This window comes from Cynoglossus semilaevis, chromosome 3, assembly GCF_000523025.1.
Source record: "Cynoglossus semilaevis isolate Cse_v1.0 chromosome 3, Cse_v1.0, whole genome shotgun sequence".
NCBI classification, from domain to species: domain Eukaryota; kingdom Metazoa; phylum Chordata; class Actinopteri; order Pleuronectiformes; family Cynoglossidae; genus Cynoglossus; species Cynoglossus semilaevis.
Genome location: NC_024309.1, coordinates 10,337,558 through 10,350,778, shown reverse-complemented (window position 1 = coordinate 10,350,778; position 13,221 = coordinate 10,337,558). Strand labels below are relative to the sequence as shown.

The 13,221-nt window shown below is 37.3% G+C and overlaps 4 protein-coding genes across 6 annotated transcripts; 2 read left to right on the top strand and 2 right to left on the bottom strand.

Annotated features, from left to right (window-relative positions):
• Positions 1–1,840: 1,840 nt before the first annotated feature.
• On the bottom strand, positions 1,841–2,644 carry LOC103377232 (cystatin-B-like). The gene is made up of 3 exons (XM_008307964.2): positions 2,482–2,644; positions 2,298–2,399; positions 1,841–2,075 (listed from the first exon to the last, which is right to left on the bottom strand). Exons 1-3 carry the CDS (start codon positions 2,545–2,547, stop codon positions 1,956–1,958), a joined length of 288 nt encoding a protein of 95 aa, XP_008306186.1. The 5' UTR covers positions 2,548–2,644; the 3' UTR covers positions 1,841–1,955.
• Positions 2,645–5,288: 2,644 nt separating this feature from the next.
• Positions 5,289–6,541, top strand: LOC103377233 (cystatin-B-like). The gene is made up of 3 exons (XM_008307965.3): positions 5,289–5,446; positions 5,535–5,636; positions 6,294–6,541. Exons 1-3 carry the CDS (start codon positions 5,378–5,380, stop codon positions 6,420–6,422), a joined length of 300 nt encoding a protein of 99 aa, XP_008306187.1. The 5' UTR covers positions 5,289–5,377; the 3' UTR covers positions 6,423–6,541.
• Positions 6,542–8,931: 2,390 nt separating this feature from the next.
• Positions 8,932–10,628, bottom strand: mix23 (mitochondrial matrix import factor 23). 2 transcript variants are annotated; one of them, XM_008307966.3, is made up of 5 exons: positions 10,491–10,628; positions 9,891–10,016; positions 9,639–9,785; positions 9,319–9,378; positions 8,932–9,236 (listed from the first exon to the last, which is right to left on the bottom strand). In XM_008307966.3, the coding sequence occupies exons 1-5, from the start codon at positions 10,539–10,541 to the stop codon at positions 9,186–9,188; spliced, it is 435 nt and encodes a 144-aa protein (XP_008306188.1). In that variant the 5' UTR covers positions 10,542–10,628; the 3' UTR covers positions 8,932–9,185. The 2 variants fall into 2 exon arrangements, with proteins under 2 accessions (XP_008306188.1, XP_008306189.1); XM_008307967.3 differs by lacking the exon at positions 10,491–10,628 and adding an exon at positions 10,151–10,475.
• A 159-nt stretch (positions 10,629–10,787) lies between these two features.
• fam162a (family with sequence similarity 162 member A) lies at positions 10,788–13,202 on the top strand. Of its 2 annotated transcripts, none has more exons than XM_008307972.3 (5): positions 10,788–10,924; positions 11,399–11,494; positions 11,636–11,747; positions 12,136–12,178; positions 12,353–13,202. In XM_008307972.3, exons 1-5 carry the CDS (start codon positions 10,882–10,884, stop codon positions 12,464–12,466), a joined length of 408 nt encoding a protein of 135 aa, XP_008306194.1. In that variant the 5' UTR covers positions 10,788–10,881; the 3' UTR covers positions 12,467–13,202. The 2 variants fall into 2 exon arrangements, with proteins under 2 accessions (XP_008306194.1, XP_008306193.1); XM_008307971.3 differs by having other exon boundaries at positions 10,789–10,924; positions 12,136–12,244.
• Positions 13,203–13,221: the final 19 nt, after the last annotated feature.

Sequence of the window (13,221 nt, the reverse complement as noted above, 5' to 3'; positions counted from 1 at the left end):
TAACAGTTTCTCACAGTGTTATAACTCATAACATGACTCACGACTACATGAACTCACACAGTGTGAAGGTCAGGCTTAGGAGGGCATCAGTAAAACAACGATAAAGGACACGTAGAGCACGTAGTGAAAAAAAATGGGAGAAAACATTTTTCACTGAAGGTTAAGATTTTGCTGCCATCTACGGGTTTAGATATTAAACTGCAGTAGTTCAGTCAATAGCGCCATCAGTCAAAAGTGAAGCCACAAAATCCAAACTCTTTGGACCATAACTATGTCATACTATAGCATCATTTTTAATAGTTTTTACCGAGCATGCATTTCCACACCACTTTTTTTTTCAACCACGTTACCTTCAATTTTCGGAACTATTAAAAACACATTCATAACAAGATGACAACATCACACCACATCGGATTTTCGGAACTATTCAAAACACATTCATAACAAGATGACAACAAATGTCGTGCAAGACATCTGCAAGATGTCAATGTTGAAACACACACACACCTCCCTCCCATTTTGATAATGTTGAAAATAATGCCAAACACAACGAGTTTGGTTGACTACAAACGGCAGCCCTGGACTGACCTCACTGAATGATCCGTAAATTATAAAACCTGCAGTTGTTTTTCCACTACAATCCAGCTGTGTTTTTAAAACACACAAGGCACCTGTTTGCAACACCTATTCCATCACACGCTAGCTGTTCTTAAATAATAACTTTTGGTGTAATTCATTCTGTGTTTACTATTATTACTCAGCCTCTTAAGCATCTTGCCAGCTGCCAGAATTTTTCAGGTGAGTGAAAACCATCAGGCCGAGACAAAGGATTAATGTGTACAGCACCATTCGTCGTTCCTCAGGGGAGCCCCCCCCCACACACACACACACACACCTCCCTCCCATTTTGATAGTATAACTCACCCATTGTGACTCAATATATTCGGTGCAGCCTTGTTATCGCTGCTGAACTCTGTCTTACAGTGCTCATTAGGTAGAAAACTCCCTGACCCCAAGTTCTGCAGCAAGAAGTGTCCTAGAAACTATTTGTTGTCCAATCAGAACAGTGTACCTGTCGTGCTGCTTTAATTGGCTGATACATTATTGGCATACCTGCTTGTCTTGGTGGTTTTATGACGATAATATTTTGTACCGACCTAGGTGGGATGACAGGCCCTGAAGGTCACACTGCTGTCCAACAGAGTAAATTGAGTTCAATTGTGTGCCGCCTTGACAGACACTATGGTTTCCTTTTTCCTTCTGTGACCTATTTCCGGCCATCGTCGAACGTATTCCGGAGAGATGGGCGGTGCCAAGAGGAGTTTGCATAGCTGTTCGATTAGCCGTAAACTCACTGTAGTTTAAAGATTTTATGAGAACAGAAGGCTTTACGTAAAATGCCACCACGGGAGAGCAGGTGTGTAATTATGTAAAAAATAAAAGCTAATTTGTTTACACTCGATGCCAGAAACAAGGCGCTGTAACTGTAATTAAGACTTTTGATGGATATTGCAGAGGGTGTAAGCCTACTTCGTCGGCTGAAGGTGGTGCTAAAGTACAATTGTACTGCCCTCGTACGTGAACTGTGTGTAGGGCGTGATCGGTTATTAAAATCTTTCAAAGTATGTTCTTTTTTGTTTGTTTACCTTCACCTAACGTCCTAACTGTCAACTCTTTGTAGGAGTAGTTTGCTCTGTTACACACTTAACAGGAACACATCATTACCTCACAGATTCGCAAGTGGAATTATTTTTTTCCTGACACAAAGTGGTTCCTCGAAAGCAAAGGGGTGGGTCCAACATCAGTTTCACAAACAGGACAATCAGCAATAACAACACGGTTGAATGACATCTCCGTTTATTTATTTAAGCCACATAATCACTCACAGATGTCTACATAGACAGTGGATTCAGTAGCAATGACAATAGTCAATGTGGTGAGATCTCATTGGTTAATTAAATTGGGTCATTGCGTGTTTTGGTAAGTTCAACTTTGGATAGAGTGATTTCTCCACCATTACATGTCAGTGGTTCAAATATTTGGAGGTGAACATATTCTTCTCCTCCCACATGGACCTGAAAAGAAAAAATGGGATTGCTGACTTTAGTTTACATTTCTTTTTCCTTTTATAATTTCTGTCCCTGAATTAGTATCTGCAGAGTATCAGGAGATGACAGAGATTAGCCCCACCCATGAGAAACCCCACCAAAACAGGATTCACAGTGGAAAAGAACATTAAAATCCACACAGTTTGTGTGGAACAAACCCCAGACTGTTACTAGTAAGAACTTATTTACCTTAACGAAGTAATTGGTCCCAGCCACAGGCTGTGTTCTGTAGGTCTTGGCTTTGAACACGCTGTACTTCTTCCCTGCGTGGTTCTCAACATAACTCTTCATCTGAGTGGTCATCAAATAACAATTTACATTATTAAAAATAAACCAAACTCCCAAAACACCAGTGTTAAAGTTTTCTACTTACTTTGTCACAGATCTCCTGGATATTTTTATCTGCAGGCATCTCAGGGTTAACACCTCCACACAGCATGGTGACACTCGATTTCTGCCTAAACTACGATAACAAATAAAAGGGCTGCGTCCTTGTTTGTACCTGTGTGTGTCTGTGAGGCATTCAGAGATTGCGTTTTTAAATAGGGCAAACTTTGGACATAAACAGGATAAACCTGTTGTTGGTAGGAGGGATTTGGCAACAGATCCAGATCTATCGCAACTTCATTTAATTTCGTCTTTGTCTGCAATGTCACATGACAATAAAATATTCTTGATTCTTGAACAAAGGAAAAGAACAATGAAATGCTCTTTCTCTGTCTGATCCTGTTCTTTCTGATGACTAAAACCTGATGATGTAGGGTGCACAAGTAATAAACATAGACGTTATGTTCACTCGTAGTATAGTTAGTGTTAGGTGGTAAATCATTTTGAAAAGGGTGTAAGGAAGGAGTCCAATCAAACCATGAGCTCTTCTGAACTTTATGTTGACCAAAAGTTTTCCCAAAGCTGAGTCCTGGCCACATTTTGTTATGGGTGTCTTGTTATTATTCATTTCACTCCATACAACAAGACATGTTGAAAAAAATCATATGACAGATTGTTGGATGAAAAACAACATCATTATGTGATGCCAAAAGGCAAACGGATGTTTGTAGTGATTTGTCTTGACAAGTCTGAACTGACTTTGTTTCTCATCAGATCCAGTTCTTTTCTGATGCTCTGTGGTGAGGTGACATTTAGTTTAACATGCTCTGACACAGTGTAGATTTTTTTAAAAAGCCAACTCCCGAGGACAGGATTCAGCTGTTCACCTACACCTTAAGGCCAAAGACACTTCTTTAAGGACAACGACGTTCACATTTTGGCCAGGGAAGACAGATGGTTAGATGGTTTGAGAGAGTTAAAGAAGCCATTTTTGTCAACCATCAGGAGGAGGTGGTCTAACACAACCCAGAATTATACCCAGAAGATTCACCGCCCAGTCGCCAGTTTCACATATCAAAGAGGCAGACAGACAGACAGATAGATAGATTGATCGATCGATAGATAGTGCACATATAATGAGATAGCAACAAATGAAATAGTATCTCATATGATAAGACACTTTCTCATGAGATAGTGTCTGATTATTATCTCAGTTTGTCTGGTTCAAGTCTAAGGTCTGTAACATGGGTGGAGTAAGTGTGGGTGTAAGAATTCCACCATGGGGTGAGGTCCACAAGGAAGTCTGCATGAGCTTAAATGCATCGCTTCCACTTTCACCCCCTCCCCCAACCCACACCTTATACATACTGGGATTAAATTGCAAACTTTATAAAATTAATTATAGCGTTATTTGTTTGTTGGATAATTTAAACATGTGTATATCAATTATTAAAATGCTGTAGTTTGTCATTTAAGAAAGATTGGATTAGCATTTTCCTCACCTTCTATAAAATATATCTAGAGTCCAGGTCACCCTGGTAGGGTGCCCCTCTGTGGCTCAGATAGAACCGACTATTCTGAACAAATGTCTGCTGGTAGACTCAAGACTAAAGCAAGTCAGGTGTTTTATGAGTTATCTGGAAGGCCACATGCAGTATCTTTCCCAAGATTACAAGCTATGATTTACACATGATGAAGTGAGATTAATGCTTTACACATTCACTCACTGTTGTTGACCAAGGAGTCAAGGTCACATGATATTATGGTTGACTTTTTTAGGCACAGATTGAATGTTAGAATTAGGGGACACTTGTGGCTCCAAACTTATCCCATCTTTTCATACACACAGCTAAAAAACGGCTTCACAAATAGGTCTGGATTTTATAAACCAGTGTTTCGCAACGTTTTTTTTTTGTTTTTGTTGTTTTTGTTTAAATAATCTCAATTCACTAACATCTCAGCCTGTTTAGTTGAAAACTAAACAGTCATCTGCTGCCACCTAGCGAACGAATATTTAATTGTTCTGCCTGTTACACATTGACAAACAAACAAAAACTATGCAATATATAAATATATATATATATATTTTCAGACCATGACCAGAGCAGACCAGTGATCTCTCACGACACACTGGTGGGCCACGGCACAGTGATTGGGAATTACTGTTCTAAACTATACCTCTTTATAGAACGTTTATACCTGATGTGTATTTGATGAAAAAGACAGAAAATAATTAAAAATTTCACTTGCATACACGGACAAATAAATCACAGTTTTCGATATTAGTTCTAAGTTTCTAAATTCTCGTTTTGTAGTTTTTTTTAAAAACCTGGGCTCTAACAGTAGGTAACCACTGCCATCTGTGATTGTTTATAAAATACTTGCTTCTTTAATCTCGCTCAATATCGCGTTATCTCGCGACATAATTTCTTTCATAAAAACAATAAGTGATTTCAGACGGAAGTCTACGACTGTCCCGTATCTCCAGCAGCAGTCACCCATTTTATATCTTCGATAGAAACATGGGTGGATAGAGTGTGCGACAGCCTATGATCCACGACGAAGTGGAAAAAAGTTGCAACAATATGAACTTCATTGTTCCATCTCCGCAGTCACTTCCCGCAAAACCACGCCCCGGACTCACACATTCTCGCTGTCGGATGTAAATAAATGGAAATGTATATTAAATGTACGAACATTGCATGGTATTAAACACATTTTAGTACTCAGTAATTGTTGGATAATGATTAATTCCAAAACGTCTACATTTAAACAGCATTGCTTCTTACGACATTTACGTTCTCCCCCCTTTTTCTTCGCACAAATGGTACATTCCATATAGTCACGCGACTCAATGAGTCAAATAAAACCTATGTAAACGCTTCACAGTCTTTCAGATTGTTCTGTAAAGTTGTTGCAAATAATCAACAAAAATCGTCGTGATGATGATGTGTGGTGGTCTCTCCGATCCAGTTGCTGCTGACGAGAAGGTTCAGACGATATGTGACGGCGTAAGTAGGCTAAATAAAAAACAAACAATAAATTGTGGCGTTTAGCTCGTCCCTGTCATATTGATGGTGATCCTTTCCGATCTTCCAGGTTAAGAATCATGTCGAGGCAAAGTTAGGCAAGAACTACGGCGTGTTTACAGCCAAGAGCTACACCACGCAGGTGGTGGCCGGTACCAACTACTTCATCAAGGTAAATATTGTTTACAAAGTGATCAGAACATGAATAATGATGTGGTTTATGATATAATATAGAATTTATAGAAACAAAATAGTTGAACTGAAAGGAGCTTTAGTTAAACCTTTGTTTAAACTGTGAATCAAAAATACTACAGCAGAACTGAGTTTATTAAACCACACGGATTAATCTAAAGACGCTGCTATTTCTGTCATTATTTACACTGTATCTTCTGCTGTGGTTTGTCTTTTAGCAGCTTGTAATTTTAAAGGGCTAGTTTAAATTTAGGGAATTGACCAAAACACACAGACCTGAAATAAGTATTTAATGATGGAGGTGCCAAATAAAGATTTTTCATTTGGAATGGCCTGAGAATCTTTTAGTCATGGCAGGTAGTACATTTAGTACAGTAAAGTTGCATTTGCATACACTTGAGTTCCTACTATGGCTGGGTCAAGTAGATGATGCAATTAAAGAATTTGGGCATTATTTGAAATAAAAATAAAATGATTAGGTTGAAATCTTTTTTTTTCTTAGAAAGCATACTTTTTAAATTAGTTATGATTATATGTTATTCTGGGAGGGGGGGGGAGTCTGCAGGGTAAAACTGTGATTATTTTTTACCAAACAGTTATCAGGTGAACATAAACACTTATTTATGCACTCTTGCAGGTCCATGTGGGAGGTGATGAACACATTCATCTGCGTGTTTACCAACGCCTTCCATGCAATGGAGGAGAGACTGAGCTGAGTGATGTGCAGGAAGGCAAGAGCCACCATGACCCCATCGAGCACTTCTAATGTTGCCTGGCTCATCTTATGCAGTGTAACTCCATTACTAAAGCAGTTGTAATAGGAATTGTAGAAATAATAATTTTTTTACAAGATGGTTTAATAAACAAAAATGGGATTCAAAACAATTGTTGTTGCAGAGTTGTGTTGTACACCTAAGCTTAAATAGATGATAATGAAAAGCTACTGGGATTAAAGAGGAAGTGAACTACATTATAACTGTAGTCTATAGTAAAAACATGAACAAAAATGGATCTAAATCTTGTGAATAAGAATGACACAAAAGTGTAACATTTGTGTTCAATTACTAGTCTATAGTAAAAACATGAACAAAAGTGTAACATTTGTGTTCAATTATTAGTTTGCAAAGATCTGTTGTGGAAAACAAAGATACTTATTAACTAGGATGAAAGAATGTCAATAAAATACATCAATGATTTGCTATGTCAAGTAAAGGGTGACAGAAAGTTGTTTCAAAACAGATCAATAATCTTACTTATTACTTAACCCAGTAATTCAAGTAACTCATTTAAAATAAATAAAACATTTTTTCTTCAAACATATTTTAGACATAGTTAGAGGCCTGAGAACAAAAGATAAAAGTTCTTCAACCCTAAAAATTATGTATAAAACCTGTTATTATAAAAGGATCACAACTGAGGGCCTATCCATCCTAATAACATACTGAGCTGTGTAATATGAGTATTGACAGTAAATAAACATGTTGTTGTTAATTGCTGTTAAGAGGGTAACTCACTAAACCAAAGTTTTGATATTTAAGTTTTAGACATTCAACACATTAAGGCTGGATAATAGAAGACACAAAATATTCTACAAAACGATACATATTCTAGTGGACTACAGATGCTTTTTGCACTTATTAGACATATATACAATATGTATATATTAAAATATAAAACAACACTGAAGTCAGATTCACACTATATCTTTTGTAAGGAATACATATCGTGTTGCCATGGTGACAGTGTTGTTTCAGACACAGTTCAGTTTTCTTGAGGTGAGGCATGAAAGACATGGAATGGAATGAGTCAGAGTCTGCTGAAACATCAGCCTTTTACATAACTTTGACCAAAGATTGTCAAAAGGAGAAGTTTATAATTCAAAAGCGAGGAAGTAGAAAAAATACCTCACCTACCTTTATATTATAAAACAATCTGAATCCCAAAACAATTAGATATTGTAAAGCCACAGTGGAGTGGCCTGAGTCTATAACATGTTGACTCTAAACCAAACAAAGGTGTGAACCTGAATGTGAATTGTTTTGTATCTGTACATGTGAGACAGGACAACGTGACTATGACTGCTGTTCTCCTCTCACAGGAATGAAGGAGTAGGTGATGACTACATGTTTTTCTTCTGCATTCCTCTCAGACACATCCATAGTGAAAAGTGATGTCTCAACCCATAGACTAAACTCACTTTGAAAATTCAAGCAACTCAACAAAAACCCTGTATATTCTTTACATACAGCACGTCTGAAACACACCCACTGCTGTCTCTGCATGAACGTACTGACTGATGCACCTGAATGTGAACAAATGCCCCCGCTGTCACAAGTGTAGGACATTCTGAATGCATAAAAATTCAGCAATCTGTGCTGATAAAATGTTGGAAATGAACAGTCTATTCAGCCCATTGTTGCTGTGACTCAGTAACTTCAGTGACTCACTGTGCTGACCACACAGAGGGTAAACTTTACTCACGAGTCACATCTCATCACTTGCCTTGTGACTTGTGTTCCTCCCTGTTCAATGTGAGAAAATATTTTACTAAATACACTCCACATAAAACTGTAGTTATTTTCTAATCTAGGATTTTCTCTCTCTTCTTTGGCATGTTTTTCATTACTGTATATGATTTGGATCATTCATTATTATTATTATTATATAGCTAAAGAGAGAGAGAGTATCTATCAATTTATTCTTATATATTAATATATAAAGATATGTTATTATTACAATTCATTGTTTGTATCCCACATCTGGGTTTTACTGAAGTCTAGATGTATCATTAACCCATTTCCCAAAACAATATGTGCGTTAGTGTAAACTTACTGTATAATCATCTCATTCTTGACGTGGTGCCCGGATCCGGAGTCAAATATTGCATGTGGCTCCCTCTAGAGTCAGAAAAATACATTACCCGTATTAATATTAATTATATCCCGGGCAAATTTCATTGCCCTCAGAGGGAATTTTGAAAACAAGACTCGGTCTTCCTCCTTTCTCTGTGTTTAGCTGGGATTAAGGCTAAACACGAGTAACTTTAACAAGAATGTAGAATTAAATATATTATAAATTAAGTAAATCATTTCACAGGTGCTAAGATAATAGAAGATAGAGTTCAGTAGTGGAAAAGATCAAAAGAGGCCCAGATAATACTCTCTTCTTAAAGATTTATAATAAATCTGTAAAAAAACAAATCTGTTTGGATTTAAGCTTATCACTCAATTTCATTGTGATGTAGAAATAACTAAATCAATCAAACACAGTCTCACTTCAAAACATTGTTGCGTCTTTATAAAAAAACACTAATTTTGCACATTTTTTACTATAGAAGACAGAGATGAGTGTTTTACAGCACTGCTAATGCAACACAATCATGACAAAGGAATATACTGAAAGTATGTTGGAAAGGAGGTCACAGAGGTGTGGAGGGTGAACTTCCTGTAGTCGGGCCTCAGCAACAGCACCAGTTCACACTTTAATCTCCAGCCACGATTAGAACCTCGATCTTTGGCTTCATTTCACTTCACTTCACCTTTGGAGGTGTGTAGTGGATTCTACACCTTTCATTGAAGACCTGAGGAAAGTAAAATCAAATATAGACATTTTCTACAAGTGAAAGCTGTAATGTTACAAAAGACTAGTAGTGAAGAACTTACCTTCAGACTTCTATCATTGACTACTTCTTCAACATTCAGCTCAGACTGCATTAGCTTTAACTGCAGGATATAAAATGAAAACAAGTTAAATAATGTTTTAGGAATTTCTTTACCTTAGATAATTATATTTGTTTCACTTCAAGAAAAATAATCATTTGATAGCAGTTCTGTTAAGTTTATGGTAGTAAAGAAAATGACAGATTTTTCATAAAAACAAAATCTAACAACGATATTGAGTGATGAAGAAAAATGGTTGAGCCAAGTACAGCATCACATGACATAAAATATGCAAAAAGCAGATATATAAACACAACTCTTACCTTAGTCTGCTCCTTTCTTAATTGCTTGCTGATTGCCAGGTTGTCACTATCTTTTGCTCTTTCCTCACGCAGCTTTCCAACCACTTCAGATGTCTGGGCTATACAGGACTTGATAGCTTGGTCTCTGCTCAGATGTGCCTCCATCATCTGTGCAGAGGAAGAGGCAAGTTATTTTTCATGGACAACTGTGGAGCTCATTAAAGAAATTTAAACACAAAGATATTTGAGAGAGAAAAAGATAACTCCACTCACGGATTCATAGAGTTGTTTGCATGTTTGCGTTGCATCCACTTTGCCCGAGAAAGAAATTGTAGGCACAGTGGTGTTCAGGGCATGGACAATACGGTCATCAATAGTTCGCATCGATTTTAGTACCTCCTGGAAAAAAAAACAGAAAAATACAGATGGTGCCAGCAGCTTTGGATCAACTAGTAAAATCACAATTCACACATAATACAATGTAATGCAGACTTTAAAAACACAATAATATATATAAAAGACAGCACACAAACCTTTGTATCGTGCATATTTAGTCAGGGTTCGTATCATTTCATCCTCATGTAAAAGAATGTGGGGATGGGGAATTTCGTGATTCCGTAATATTGTGGGAGTGAACTCTATTTATGGACGACTCGTTGGAAGTTATGCATCGATAACTGATCGAACACCCAGTTAAACAGTGTTAGAGGCCCAAAAATTTATTTTTATATCCTCGTTAAGGTTAAAGTTAAAGCACATGCCGACGGTTTCCTGAGCGAGTCTGCTGATCCACATCTCACATAGTTGCTGAGAAGGAGGGTCATTCACAGGACTAGCCCGTAATACATTTTCAAAATGAGTAGTTTAGATTACCTGAAACAATGAAAAGTCCTCACAGTTTAAAGTTCCACCGGGCGCCGCCATAGTGGATAGCGGGGTCCTCTGTGGCCACCAGGCAGGAGGAGCGTCCACAGACGTGCCTCAATAGAAGAATTACATTTTCTTGCGTTATAGCCTCTCAATGACTTATCCAATAAAAGAGATAGGGAGAAAGACACAAAGAAGGAGACTATCCGTTTAATACATTGGCTCTATCTATATGTCCATTTGCGGTCTTAACTTTGTAGAAGGTGTAACGTGCCTTGTTTAATTTTTTTAAATCAGGCAAAAGCATTAGACTGCTATAATTATATGACTGGGTCCTGTGTACTGACTTTTAGCAGCTGATAAAACACAGGTTGATAGGTTGTTCGTGATCACAAATATGAATTTCGTCAGATCCAGCCTTTCTATTCGCTCCATTTTAGGTTCGTACTTTTACGATATGATTTTTCTCGTTATATAACATATATTATTTTTCTAGTTATAAAACATGTCGTTTTTTTGTTATGTATCACTGACAAGTGTGTTAATTACTGTGTCGTTATTAGTCAGTTTGTTTAGCTCTTTTTTCAATCAACTTTTTAGTTCCTAGTACTGCGGGTCACTTTCTACGTGATATATAAAATACTAACCGGTTACTCTCATTTATACTTAGAGCGAAGTTTTGTTGACATTGGCCATAATCGTACTGCTATGTATTATAGAAGTAGTACATTTGCAGACACACCACCTTGTATCGTACTTTTTGAGATGTTCGGGAATAGAGGGGGGGAAACATGTGTCCTAGTAGCTAGGGACAGATGTAGTTGTATTGATTGGGTTGCTTTAATGAATCTGAGTATATCTTGTGTTTGTGATCATAACATCGCCAATATGCTGACGATACATTTCGATAACAGGTCAGAGAAGCAGACAGGCTGTAGGGACATGGAGCAGCAGGGGAATGTGCAGCAAAAACCAGGATGTCAAACCTGAAGCCCAACCTCTTAGAGAAGGTATATATTTGGTCCACTTAGTTTTTTATCATATTTGAAGGATCAGCCACAAACATTTTGTAATAGATTTGGCAAAGGCCCCTGTCATCTGCTTTGTTTTTATCCCACACTGTTTAATAACCACACACTATTGTTGTAAAGAGTCACGCCCTGCGTTCAAAGTCCCAGGCCTAAAACCATCCAACCTGGAGAAAAAGATTTTGATCTGGTCAGGACGTTTCCAGACTGAAGACCAGATACCAGAGCTTGTGTCGTAAGTAGTTTCTTCCTGTTTAGGCCAGACCTCCCAGCACACAAGTTAATTTTCTTCACAAGGAACTGCACTGGATAATTAGATTTACCATGAAAACCGCTGCTGTTTAAACAGAGAGTTTGTCATTGGCTTGAAATGAAACAGTCATCAGGGTAGAGATCTGTTGTATCTGTGGTGCTGCTGTGACAAAAGACTTTGATTGTCACGCATATGCACGGCAGAGCCACCTCTTACAGTGCTGTGTTAATATATGAAAGAAGTAACACAAACATCAAATGTGACATTATGTTACTCCGCTCACAAGAAAAACATGAGAAAAATCAAAACAAATAAATGATCAAATAAAATAAACTTCATGGCATTTTCTTTTTCCATTTCTGTGTTACAGGCCTAATATGATAGACGCTTCCCGGAATAGGGTCAGAATAAAGGTGTGCTTAATAATGATGGGCATTACAATAGTCGCATGTTTGGTGGTGGGCACACTGGGAAAACGGGTGAGTAACTTGTGAGCCGGTTGTTAATTTATAACAATACATTAAATTGATACAATTTAAAAAAACCTATAGTAATGGGATTATCTTTCCCCCTTTTTCTGTTTACAGGCTGCAAGTCGAAATGAGTCTCTAATGGCCACAAACATAGAGAAAAAAGCGAGATTGAGAGAAAGTGCACGACAGGAGAAGGAAGCTGCTAACGCCCTGTCTGACCAGACATAGTAACGGACATTTAGCCTCTTGAAGATCCTTTTAAATCAGATATAGCGCTGGACCAGTCATGTTTTCTTTTTCACATGCGATCCAGTCACTCATCTGGATAAGTTTAACCAGAAGCTTCTACAGCATTATGTTAGGTAGGTTATTATGTAGGCACCAATATACAGTATGTGAAATTGAATTAAATCTTGTGCTGTGATTGAAGTTTTAAAGTAGTTTTTAAACCTAACAGGGACAGTGTTACATACAGCTAAAAGTCTAAATGGCAGTATAAGAGAAATTTGTAGAGAAACCTTCAATTATTTCAATTTCAAAAACTAAATATTGTTCAAAGGTTGACACCATTTTGATTGCAAAAAAAGTAATATAGAACTAAAGCATTACGGTGCTAAAATTTCTTGTTCTATATAAAGTGATTCACTTAGGCTTTTTGTTCATGAAACAGCTTTTATGCAAATGGCATAACAGGGAACAGGTGCACAAACTGAATACAACAAACATGTAGGGCTGGTCATGTCCTGCAGAGATTTAACAAAAGTAAGCAGTTCAAAGTGGACTGGGTAAACAAACATTCAGATTAACTAAGATGATCACCAGTCTTTTCAAGTTTTCATCTATATTGTTGAAATTATCTGGAAGGATTTCTGCAGGGTCAAACTTATGGCACCTTCAGCAGCATACAATGCTGACTGAAACATCCAATTTTGTGATATAATAAAATAAAAAAAAATCCACTCTGTCACAATATTGTTGTTGTA